The 13607-nt window shown below is 38.1% G+C and overlaps 1 protein-coding gene across 2 annotated transcripts in view; it reads right to left on the reverse strand.

Moving 5' to 3' along the window:
• The window catches only part of SMC1B (structural maintenance of chromosomes 1B), an 86252-nt gene that overhangs the window by 61563 nt on the left and 11082 nt on the right, over positions 1 to 13607 (reverse strand). For both annotated transcript variants that reach the window (XM_067698362.1, XM_067698361.1), the window contains exons 2-4: positions 6257 to 6445; positions 3110 to 3222; positions 2816 to 3019 (exon numbers count right to left, since the gene is read on the reverse strand). In XM_067698362.1, the coding sequence (XP_067554463.1) occupies positions 2816 to 3019; positions 3110 to 3222; positions 6257 to 6445 (506 nt within the window). The remainder of the gene's footprint in view (positions 1 to 2815; positions 3020 to 3109; positions 3223 to 6256; positions 6446 to 13607) is intronic.

The raw sequence follows: 13607 nt of genomic DNA on the forward strand, positions 1-13607 counted from the left end.
CTCGGTGGCTTCTCTTGTTGTGGAGCACAGGCTCTAGGCATGCGGGCTTCAGTAGTTGAGGCTCACGGGCTCTAGAGCTCAGGCTCAGAAGTTGTGGCGCATGGGCTTAGTTGCTCCGTGGCATGTGGGATCTTCCCGGACCAGGACACGAACCTGTGTCCCCTGAACTGGCAGGCGGATTCTTAACCGCTGCGCCACCAGGGAAGCCCAGTAAAGGATTTTATATTCATGCACTCAGTGGTATGGTAGTAAGAACCATGAAGGGCCACCCACTAACCGAGTCCTGTCCCATTTTTGTCTTGACCTCAGAGTTTGGCAAGCATGTCTGACATCAGCTTCCTCATTTTTAAACTGAAGGAAGTTATATGACTTTTAAGGTCCCCAGAGACTTTAAATTCAATGATTCCAGGTAAAATTCCTTCTATAGGATGTAATTTTTTCTAGGAATAGAACTAATAGGACTATTTTAAAGTTCTAAGTTATATGTGAGATGGAAGAATTTCTTTAGTATTTGTGCTATTAATAAAGAAATAAAGGAAAGTGCTGCCTTAAGAGGAAAGCTCTTAATCAATGAAATATTCCAAGTACTGGGTAAACGGTCATCTGCCAGGATGTTGTAAAAAATAACTGGGAAGGTGGACTACTCTAACTGTCCTTATAATTTTTAAAGGTCTTCAATTCTACACTGCTGTAAGCTGTTTGAGTATATTATGCATACTATAGTTTGACTTTCACTTAACACCACCCCTTTCTACTGACAAAACCAAGGACATACACATACATACAAAAATGTGAAGAAAACAGAGAAACATCACTAATAAGGAACACATCCACTTTTCATTTATTTCTTCAAATATTTATTAATTGCCTATTGTGTGCCAAGCCCTCTTCTATGTACTGGAAATATAGTAGAAAACAAGATCGAAACAGTCTCTGCTCTTGTAAGTTTATAATCTAGTTATTTTAATGGGGCAGGGAGGGAAGAAGAGGAGTCAGAGATGAAATAAGCAAACAAATAATACACAAGATAATTTCATACAGCAAAATATGCTACAAAATAGGGACTTCCCTGGTGGTCCAGTGGGTAAGACTCCATGCTCCCAATGCAGGGGGCTCAGGTTCGATCTCTGGTCGGGGAACTAGATTCCGAATGCATGCCGCAACTAAGAAGTCCACGTGCCACAGCTTAAAAAAAAAAAAAGATCCTACGTGCCGCAACTAAGACTCGGTGCAGCCAAAATAAATAAATAAAAAATCTTAAAAAAAAAATGCTACAAAAGAAACAAAATAGAGTAATGCAATAGTACCAGGGAAGGGATGCTAATTTAGACTGGGGGCGTGGACAGCAAATGCCTGCCTGAGTAAATGGCTTTTTTATGAAAACTTGAATGAGAGTACCAGCCATGTAAAAATCAGGTGTACAACTATCTAGGGAGAGGAAATAGCAAAAGCTCCAGGATAGAAGGGAGCATGGTGTTTCCAATAAATAATAAAGGTCAGTGTGGTAGGAGAGTAGAGGAAGTTAAAGCTTCAGCGGTGAACAAGGGGCAGATCAGCAGGCTGGAAAGGGAGACTAGATTCTCAGTGCAATAGGAAGCACTGCTCTCGAAGAGATTTTATGCAAGACAAAATCTGATTTGTATTTGAAAAAGATTACTCTAAAGGCAAACAGTTATCAACAATATACAAGGCACTACATTAGACATTGTGAAGGGCACCAAGAACTACCACAGAAGGACTTTCCTGGTGGCGCAGTGGTTGGGAATCCGCCTGCTAATGCAGGGGACACGGGTTTGAGCCCTGGTCCAGGAAGCCCCCACATGCCGCGGGGCAACTAACCCCACGAGCCACAACTATTGAAGCCCACGCACCTTGAGCCCTTGCCCCACAGCAAGAGAAGCCTGCGCACTGCAACGCAGAGTAGCCCCCGCTCGCCACAACTAGAGAAAGCCTGAGCGCAGCAACGAAGACCCAACGCAGGCAAAAAATTAATTAATTAATTTAAAAAAAAAAAAAGAAAGAACTACCACAGAATGGCATTCACAAAGTGTGGCTATAGCCTCCTAGAGTTTTACAGTTTCACTCTTTAATGAAACCCCTGAGGTCAAAACTAGTTTCATAATAATACTCAGATTTTATTTGCCTTTTTCACTGTGTTGGCATCTGCACTGATGCTGTAAAAGCCAATGGAGGGTAAAGCTGCTAGGTCTTAACACAAATAAGATTTAATACAGAAGCAGATATGAGAATTCATCTGTCTTCTATTAAGCCAGATATTAAGGAGATTATAAAAAGGTAAAACAATACCACTCTTCTAATTATTTGGTTTTAGAAAACTCAGTTATTTTTCATAAAAATATGTTACTTATGTTAATATGAAATGAGTTTATTATTATTTTTACACTAATCATTAAAATATATTTTTTAAATGTCTCAGTTTTAATTTTAAATACAATACATATAAATAGACACAACCCACATGAACAGAAACTCTTCGGGGTCCTCAATAATTTTTAAAGTATAAGAGGACAAGATCCAAAAGTTTGAGAGCCTCTGCAATGTGAGATATAAACCCCTCAAGTTTAATTTTAGTTGGGAAAATCAGACATCTTTGCAGTGCAGGTTGTCCTGCCTATTTGGGAGAAAAAACCCGAACAGTGGAAAATACATCAAAAAGTTTATCTCTGATGAATAATGGGCTTTATTTGTCTTATGTTATTAAAAGAATCTTTTTAGTAACCCCACACCAATACCTACAATTCTAACACAAAGTTTTTGTATCCAACACTTAATTAGTTACATCATGACACCTTACCTCTTCCTTCTCTAATTTTGCATGTTTACGCTCTGCAGCTACATTTTTTTTCTTATTAAAATTAAACTGTGCATCTTCTTCGGCTTTCTGTAACTTTCTTTTCTTTTCCTCATATTCTCCTATAAGCTCTCCTGAAGTGCTGATTTCCTCAAAAAACTGCGTTCTTTCTTTGGGTTTTTTCAGTGAAATTGACTCCACAGTTCCCTTTTAAAAATAGTTAAGCACACCAACATATAAAATATAATGATATATTTTCAAAATCATGAATAAAATAAAATACTACAAGCTATTTACCTGAAAAACTAGACAGTTCCGTGCTTTGACTATTATGCCTATCTTTTCTAACTCTGTGATATAAGCAGAACGACTCACAGGACTATCATTAAAACAATATTCTGAGCATCCCCCTAAAATAAAAGAATAAAGGCTGTTATAGGACGTATAAATACCAGACATATATCAACAACTACTGAAAGCTTAATAAAATTTTTTTCTTACTGAAATAGCCAGTTATGCAATAATACACATGTTAATAAATGCATTTAATCAGTCAACAAATATTGAGTGTCTACTACATGCCAAGGAGTGCTCTACAGCGGTGAACATAACAGATGTCTGACCTCAAGGAGCTTATATCCTAATAATGGAGACAGACAAAAATGAGATATGTAAGTAAAATGACTATCATGCGAGGAAGTGTTAAGTGCTAAGGAGTAAAGTAGAGGTAGGAAGGGGGTGTGGTAGTCTCTGTGTAGGAGAAAGAGGCATTGCAATTTTAAATAGGATGCTGGAATGGTCTGAATGTTTGTGTCCCCACTAAATTCATATGATGAAATCCTAACCCCAAAGGTGATGGTGTTAGAAGGTGAGGCCTTTGGGAGGTGATTAGGTCATGACAGAGGAGCCCTCATGAATGGTATTAGTGTGCTTATAAAAAGATCCTACAAGGCTCCCTAGTCCCATCCACATGTGAGGATACAATGAAAAGTCTGCACAGAAGAGAGCCTTCATCCAACCATGCTGGCACCCTAAGCTTGTATTTTTAGTCCCCAGAACTGTGAGAAATAACTTTCTATAGTTTATAAGCTAAGAAGTCTGTGGTATCTTATTATAATAATGGACTAAGACAGATGAGCTGGGAAGAAGAACAAAGCTGGAGGCATCACACTTCCTGATCTGAAGTTACATTACAAAGCCACAGTAATCAAAGCAGTGTGGTATTGTCATAAAAACATACAGAACAATGGAATAGAATAGAGAGACCAGAAAGAAATCTAAGCATCTATAGTTAACTGATCTTCAACAAAGGTGCCAAGAACACACAATGGGGAAAAGACAGTCTCTTCAATAAATAGTGTTGGGAAAACTGGATATCCACATGCAGAAGAATGAAATTGGACCCTTATACAAAATGGACACCATACACAAAAATTAACTCAAAATGGATTAAAGACTTAAATGTAATACCTGAAACTATGAAACTACTAAAAGAAAACATAGGGAAAAAGCTTCCTGACATTGCTCTGGGCAACGATTTTTTTGGATATGATACCAAAAGCACAAGCAACAAAAGCAAAAATAGACAAGTGGAATTGTATCAAACTGAAAAGCTTCTACACAGCAAGGGAATCAATCAACAGAGTGCAAAAGGTAACCTACAGAATGGGAGAAAATATTTTGGAACCACTTATCTGACAGGGGTTAATATCCAAAATGAATAAGGAATTCATATAACTCAACAGCAAAAAACCAAATAACCCAATTTAAAAATGGGCAAAGAACCTGAATAGATATTTCTCAAAAGTTGACATACAGATGGCAAACAGGAATGTTAAAGGGTGCTCAATAGTAGGAATCACCAGCAAAATGCAAATCAAAACCAGAATGAGATATCACCTCACACCTATTAGAATCAAAAAGACAAAAGACAAGTGTTGGTAGGATGTGAAGAAAAGGGAACCCTTGACTATTGTTGGTGGGAATATAAATTGGTACAGTCACTATGGAAAACAGTATGAAGATTCCTAAAAGAATTAAAAATAGAACTACCTTATGAGCCAGAAATCCCACTTCTGAGCATATATACAAAAAAAATGAAATCTGTACCTTGAAGAGTTATTTGCACTCCTATGTTCATTGCAACATTATTCACAATAACTAAGATATGGAAACAACCTAAATGTCTTTCAATGGATGGCTGGATACAGAAAATGTAGGAATATTATTCAGCCTTAAAAAAGAAGGAAATCCTGCCATTTGTGACATCATGGATGAACCCGGAGGACATTATGGTAGTGAAATAAGCCACATACAGAAAGACAAGTATTGAATGATCTCATCTATATGTGGAATCTAAAACAGTTAAACTCATAGAAGCAGAGAGAAGAATGGTGGTTGCCAGGGGCTTGGGGGAGGGGGAAATGGGGAGATGCGGGTCAAGGGGTACAAAGTTTCACTTATGCAAGATGAGTAAGTTCTGGAGATCTAAGTATAGCAATGTGACTATGGTTAACAATACTGTATAGTATAGTTCAAATTTGCTAGGAGGGTAGATCTTAAGTGTTCACACACACACAGAAAATAGTAACCGTGTGAGGTGATACATATGTTAATTAGCTTGACTGTGCCGATTATTTCACAATGTATATTAAAACATCAAGTTATACAGTTTGAACATATACAATTTTTATTTGTCAATTATACCTCAATAAAGATGGGAAAAAATAAATTTATGATGGTTTATTAAGTAAATAGAGTAAGCTAGGGACTCTGACTGAGATGGAGATTTTTGATTAAAAAACTCCAAGAAAGTGAGAAAACTAACCAATGAAAATATCTAAGTGATAAAGTGGTGAAATACTTAAATTATGCACTAAGGTATATGTACATAATAATAAGTATTTCTAAAATTATCTGTGATTGAACTTGAGGAAAGTTAATAAGAGTATTTATACATTAGAACATTAGAACCATGTTGTAGTGGCAGACTGAAAACAACAAAAAACAAAACCAAGAAACGCCTACTTACAGAGGCTCTGTAAACTCCCACATAAATAGAAAAAATATATATACATAACTCTCAATCTTGTTTACTCAGGAAATACAGGGATTCATGAATAAATCATAACAAAATACAAAGTCAAACATTTCACACAATTTGCTTTTTGGTGGTAGGAAAAACTTCCCAAACAAACCAAAAATACGCATTTAGTTAGTTCATCACTAGGAAAACCAGAGATAAACGTAAACAAAGAACCTCAGGAAGGGCTTTTATGACATCACCGTCTTTGAGGTAGACTCCCTCCTTCATTTTAACGGAATAACCAGGGAGAAAAATGCTACTTGACAGTAGGGGAATTCGAATAAATATGTCTGCTTAAAGAAAAGTCCGGTGTAGAATCAAACAGGTTCTATTACTTGCTACCCAAGATAAAAAAATACCTCGGATAGTCCTTGCAAATGTTTTCTCTTCTCCACTTTCTTCCACGTATACAATTTTTACACTTGCAGAAGAAGAAACAGGTTTTCCAATATGTGCTCCATGAATAAGTTCTTGAATAGTTTTCACTCTTAAATTAGCTATTTTTTCTCCCATTACAAAACTAAGTGCATCCATTACATTAGATTTTCCTGGGGAAGGAGAGAAAAAGTTATTTATTCTTAATGATGAAAAACCTTGCCCAGAGCCAAAGAAACCGGGCTACCAAGGGCCAATACACGTATCTAAATAGTACTGTCTTTTTTGTATTCAAAAGGCATGTGACGGAACAATTTTATGTAGATAACTGGTTTCTATGTAGCTATGGTAGAGTATTAAGTTATCTAAATGTAAGGATCTATACATGGATCTAAGCCCCAGCTCTCTCCCGCTATTAAGTATCATACCATGGCAAATCACTTAACTTCTCTGAATTTCAGTTATCCCCACTTTATAAATTTTAAGTGTCACATATTTTTAAAAAATGGCTACCTCCAGGATTTTCCCAAAGGCTAGACTAGGGTTGCTAGAACGTTTATGATTGGTATGTGTTGGTAGTGCAGAAAAGTTATATAGCATGTCCAAGCTTGCTATCTGCTGAAAGTCCTGCTTACAAGGTTAGCTGGCATCATGGGATTGGGATTTGGATTCTGTGAGGGTTTCCACCACTTTCTGATAAGAATGTTGCACTGTGCCTAAACTGTTTATATAAACAATATGATTTATGCTGAATACTTGCTTTCTTTGTAGGGGTCTGGAATTTTGGTATGTGCTAGGCAGAGGTGCTTATGTGACCATTTCCCAATAAAAACCCTAGGGGTTGAGTCTTTAATGAGGTTCTTTGGTAAACAACATCTCACAATGTGTTGTCACAATTCGTTGCTGGAGGAATTAAGCCTGTCCTGTGTGACTCCACTGCGGGAGGATTCATGGAACCTTGCACCTGGTTTCCTCAGAGTTCCTCATGTGCCTTTTCCCTTTGCTGAGTTTGCTTTGTTTCCTTTTGCTGTTATGAGTAACAGTCCTGGGTACAACTATATGCTGAGTCCTGGGAGTCCTCCTAGTGAAACTGGGGGTAGTCTTGGGGACTCCCAACTCAAATGGCAAACTGTTCTCCAACCATGAGCCGATAGTTTAAGACAATTTCCAAGGTGCAATGTCATTTCAGCTACTACCATCTGTACGTAATTTTCTTTCTTTTTCACATTCGTTCCCTCATATCCACAAGCAGTTTAAATTTCTAGTGCCCAAAGCAGGGAAAGTAACATAAACAAGAGAATACTGCCAATCACTGGAAATATGGCTTAGTTTTAGAAGTTCATGATCTTTCTAAAAAGAACTAGAAGTGGTTAAAAATGCTGCAAATGTATTTAACTAAGTCTCAGTTAACTAACAGGTATGAAACATGGCTTTTTTGGGTTAACTGATAATCTGCAGATTGAGAGCTATTGTAAGATGGTTACATATATAGGACCAAACGAACAATTGAATTATTAAGTCTGACAGTAACAGAATTAAACAGAAACTGGTTTTGGTCAATCCTTATTGAAAGTCTGCCTAAAATAAACACTTCCCCATCCAAATTCATTCATTACATTAATTCTTTCGTGTGCTAGGTCATAAGGATACAGTAAAAGAACAAGAGAGATACAACTCTGTCTAATGAATGTTATAATCTATTAAGAAAGTCAAACAATAAACAAAAAAGAATTATATATTATAAGTATCATGAGGAAACAAACTGAGTGATGAAATAGAGGGTAACTGGGAGAGGTAACTTCAGATAGGATGGTCAGGAAACATTTGTTAAGTGCCTAGCTTAACAACCACCTGTTGGCAAAAATGAATGAATTAATGAACCAAGTTAAGTTTTGTAATGGTCAGAGCAGGAACCTCTGCTATAAATAATTCAAAACCAACATCAGGAAAATAATAATTCTGGAAGAGTTACCTTTTAGACTATCATCACTTGATGAAGATGAACCAAATATTCAAAGACATAAAAATTACAGTTATCACTCTCCCATCTCAAAGCCTCAATATTTGCCACTCATTTGCCCTCTTAGCAACAGCTGGTAAGTCCCTTTTATTTTTTAATTAATTAATTTATTTATTTTTGCGTGTTGGGTCTTCGTTTCTGTGCGAGGGCTTTCTCTAGTTGTGGCAAGTGGGGGCCACTCTTCATCGCGGTGCATGGGCCTCTCACTACGCGGCCTCTCTTGTTGCAGAGCACAGGCTCCAGACGCGCAGGCTCAGTAGTTGTGGCTCACGGGCCTAGTTGCTCCGCGGCATGTGGGATCCTCCCAGACCAGGGCTCAAACCTGTGTCCCCTGCATTAGCAGGCAGACTCTCAACCACTGCGCCACCAGGGAAGTCCCATAAGTTCCTTTTTGATTTCAGCTCTGCATATCTCTTCCAATCTGCTCCTTCTTTACCATCCTTCTAGTTATTTAAGTACTCCTTACTCCCAAAAGCCTCCTAGCTGGACTCAAGCTTCACTCTCTTGCCTCTTCAAATGCATTCATTCATTCTACAAACATTTATAGAACACCTATTAATCAGGCATTCTCCTAAGTACTCAGGCTAAAAAGAAACAGTATGTAGAATTTTCCCCTAAGGTACTTACAGTGGGGAATATGATCAATTTTTATTGAACCCCATTTTGTGCCAGACACTCCACATCTATTATTTTATTCAGTCTTTGCAATAATCCTATGAGATAGATATTTAATTTGCATTTCATAAGTAAAAAAGCAGAGGCTCAAAGTCAAACAAATCATGTTTTGGGTTTAGGCGTCTGATTCCAAAATCTATACTCTTCCCACTAAAAGGAGGAAATTATAACTTACTATAGTAAGTTCTAAGATAAAATTAACACAAAGAACTATGAAGCATTTAAGAGAAGCACTAACGATTGGAGACTCTGAGTAGACTCTGCAGGAGATAATTCTGGGCTAAGTTTTAAAGAGTAAGTGGAAGTTTGGGGAGGCAGTGCTGAAGGTAAACATAACCACTCCAGGAAAAGATGATAGCTTGATCATTAGTACAAATGGGAAAGCAAGGTACCATTCCAGTGAGAAAAGGGTAAGTAATAATACAGAGGTGGAGCAAAGCTTACAAGGTTGGAAATGATAAGAGAGAAATAAACTTCATGCTGAAGATTATTTGAAGCCATAAAGGATTTTAGGAATAGCAGTGACGTTTTCAGATACATTTTATAAGGATTTCTAAGATAACAACCCACCAGAAAAATGGGCAAAGAACATAAAAGGGCAATTCAGAGAAACAGAAATACAAAAGGCCCTTAACCATATGAAAAGACACTTGAGCTCAGTCATAATAAGAGAAATGTAAATTAAAACTGTTTTGACTACCATTTCTCACTTACTAGACTGGCAAAAATCCAAAATTTTGAAAACATATTCTTAAACAGGACCTCTCATTAAATGACTGTTGGGAGTACAAAATGGTACAACCACTATGGGGGTGATTTGGCAATAGCTACTAAATTATAACTTAGCTCTTGAACCAGCAATTCCACTTCTGGAAATCTATCTCCCTGATACATGTGCAAAACTACACAATGGCAAATACACAATTATACAATTATAAGTCATTTCTAACAGAAGTAGATTGGAAACAACTTAAGTGTCCAAAAATTAAAGGACCACTTGAAATAACTATGTAGCCACACAATGGAGAATTACACAGCAACAAGAGAACAGAAGAGGAAGTGGGAAATGAAAAAAGAAAAGTACATAACAGCATATATAGCAAAAAACCAAATACGAACTTTTACTTAAAGAAAAAGTGTGGGGTTGGGAATAACAATACACACATATTTCCTAGCATTTGCATAAAGAAACACTGAAGGATAATCAAGAAATTAATGGTTATGTATAGAAGGTGAAGAAGAGCGGGACACAGAAACTGAGTTGGACCCCTTCTGTTTGCCTCACCCTGCTTCTGCCTTTATCCACAAGCTCTCATGCCTTTGAGCTTCTAGTTGGATTTGGCCAATGGAGAGCCCTGGCAGGAGGGAAGAAGGGAAAAGAGTGAGGTCAGGGTATTTACTTCCCTATTTTCCTCTGTAAGGTGGCTTCTGACTTGCTGTGCCCTTCAACACCAGGTCACTGGCTTTTTGAAGCTCCTTGTGGGTTCCTTCCTCTCTGAGCCTTGGGGTGGCAGCAGCTCCACTGCTGCTAGCTGTGTGATCCCTCTATTCATTGGGATTCCTCTACAGCCTTCCCACACCTTTGTAATTAGTCCCTTTGTAAATAAATCTTCCTCAAACTGTCCTAATTTGAGTGTGCCACTTGTTTCCTGTTGGGACCCTGACAGATACAGGGAGCAGGGGTAGAAGCAAGATTTCTGTGTATACTTTTCCATAGAGTTTTGACCTTTAAAGTATGTATATGCATTCCTGATTTTTAAAAAAAAAACCTAAATTGAAAAAATCCCATAAATGAAAACAATCACAAACAAGTAAACTTAACTGAATATTAAATTGGTAACACAGGCATACTGAGAAATGATTTATTTCAAGGGACTTCAGATCACAGAATTCTGACTGTACGTTCTTAGTAGGATCCATTCTAAGAACCAAAATGAAGTACAAAGGAATTTCAAATTTCCTTCAGTTGCTTTATCATTTATAATGTTATGGTGGTTTAAGACAGTTTTCTTTATATTTTAAGTTAAAGCAAATAAGTAATTATATTAGTCATATTAGGAAATAAGATTTTCAGAGTAAGAAAAAATATTCACAATGACGAAAAGCAAGAAACAGTGAAAACACAGTTAAAAGTGAATGGAGGGACTTCCCTCGTGGTGCAGTGGTTAAGAATCCACCTGCCAATGCAGGGGACACGGGTTCGAGCCCTGCTCCGGGAAGATCCCACATGCCGTGGAGCAACTAAGCCTGTGCACCACAACTACTTAGCCTGCGCTCTAGAGCCCGCGAGCCACAACTACTGAGCCCGCATGCCACAACTACTGAGCCCACGCACCTAGAGCGCCCGTGCTCCGCAACAAGAGAAGCCACTGCAATGAGAAGCCCGCGCACCACAATGAAGAGTAGCCCCTGCTTGCCACAACTAGAGAAAGCCTGCGCACAGCAACGAAGACCCAATGCAGCCTAATTAATTAATTAATTTTTTTTAAAGTGAATGGAAAAATATCAGCATGAACTCAAATTTTAAAAATTACTGTAACATGAAAAGATGTTCAAAATCATATTAGTAATTAGGAAAAAGCAAATCAAAACTATAATGAAATATCACTTCACATCAACTAGGATGGCTAAAAGAAATCACACAAACAATAACAAACAACTGCTGGTGAAGATGTGGAGAAATCTGAACCCTTATTCATTGACAATGGAAATGTAAAGCCAGACACAAAGCGCCACATATTGTATGATTCCATTTATATGAAATGTCCAGAACAGGCAAATCCATAGTGACAGAAAGTAGATTAGTGGTTGCCAGGGACTGGGTAGAGAGGAGATAATGGGGAATGATTACTAATGGGTACAAGGTTTCTGTTTGGGATAATGAAAATATTCTAGAATTAGATGGTGATGATGGTTATACAACTCTATGAATATACTAAACATCACTGAAGTGTACACTTTAAAAGGATGAATTTTATGATATGCAAATGACATTTCAATAAAGCTGTTATTATAAAAAAAAAAAGAACAAATCTGAAAAAGCACTTTATGCATTTTCTAGTCCCATCCTCTGAAATGACCCAGAACCACTGTTACCCAAAGGCACTGAATATTCTAGTTCCCAGATGGCGGTCTTTAATACCTTAACTTCTAAAAAAAACCAGAAATCATTGGAGAAGTGGCTAATTCCAAGTCTGAGGCAGAGAAAACTGAAGATAAGCCTGAAAACTGGGACATCTTACATTAGAAAGCAAGGAAGCTTTCAAATATTAATGAGGTCATGACCAAAGGACACAGGAGGCAGCTTGAAGGAGCTCCCACTGATTAAAGTTATGAAAATCTGAGCATCAAAAAGAATGATTTTGGTGGATTAAAAACACAGTGTACCGGGCTTCCCTGGTGGCACAGTGGTTAAGAACCTGCCTGCCAATGCAAAGGACACGGGTTCGAGCCCTGGCTCGGGAAGATCCCACATGCCGCAGAGCAACTAAGCCCGTGCGCCACAACTACTGAGCCTGAGGTCTAGAGCCCGCAAGCCACAACTACTGAGCCCACATGCCACAACTACTGAAGCCTGTGTGCCTAGAGCCCGTGCTCCGCAACAAGAGAAGCCACGACAATGAGAAGCCTGCACACTGCAACAAAGAGTAGCCCGCACTCACCACAACTAGAGAAAGCCTGCGCACAGCAATGACGACCCAACACAGCTAAAAATAAATAAATTTATAAAAAAACAAAACAAAACACACTGCACCAATGAAAATCTAGGTGTCCTTTTTTTTTCTTTTTTAACAGTATCCACCTTGTGAGCTGCTCAGTTTTCTCTGCTTCTCCTTGCTCAAGAGTAGGACAGAAGCGAATACATCTGTGAAGCAAAATGAGTGTCTTCAGCTGAGCAGGCAGCAAGAAAGGGAGGATCACTTGGGAAGTTCTTCAATGCCTGATTAAGCTGTGCCAAGTTCAGAAATAGTTTGCTGACCCCTGCTCTAGACTCAGAAATGGAATGTTGCATAGATGACCAGAGAGAAAAATAACAGGATTTAAAAGAAAGGTGAAGACAGCAGAAGCAAGAACAACTACAATCCTGCAGCCTGTGGAACAAAAACCACATTCACAGAAAGATAGACAAGATGAAAAGGCAGAGGGCTATGTACCAGATGAAGGAACAAGATAAAACCCCAGAAAAACAACTAAATGAAGTGGAGATAGGCAACCTTCCAGAAAAAGAATTCAGAATAATGATAGTGAAGATGATCCAGGACCTCAGAAAAAGAATGGAGGCAAAGATCAAGAAGATGGAAGAAATGTTTAACAAAGACCTAGAAGAATTAAAGAACAAACAAACAGAGATGAACAATACAATAACTGAAATGAAAAATACACTAGAAGGAATCAATAGCAGAATAACTGAGGCAGAAGAACAGATAGGTGACCTGGAAGACAGAATGGTGGAATTCACTGCTGCGGAACAGAATGAAGAAAAAAGAATGACAAGAAATGAAGACAGCCTAAGAGACCTCTGGGACAACATTAAACGCAACAACATTCACATTATAGGGTCGCAGAAGGAGAAGAGAGAGAGAAAGGACCTGAGAAAATATTTGAAGAGATTATAGTTGAAAACTTCCCTAACGTGGGAA

This window comes from Pseudorca crassidens, chromosome 11 (assembly GCF_039906515.1).
Source record: "Pseudorca crassidens isolate mPseCra1 chromosome 11, mPseCra1.hap1, whole genome shotgun sequence".
Taxonomy (NCBI): Eukaryota; Metazoa; Chordata; class Mammalia; order Artiodactyla; family Delphinidae; genus Pseudorca; species Pseudorca crassidens.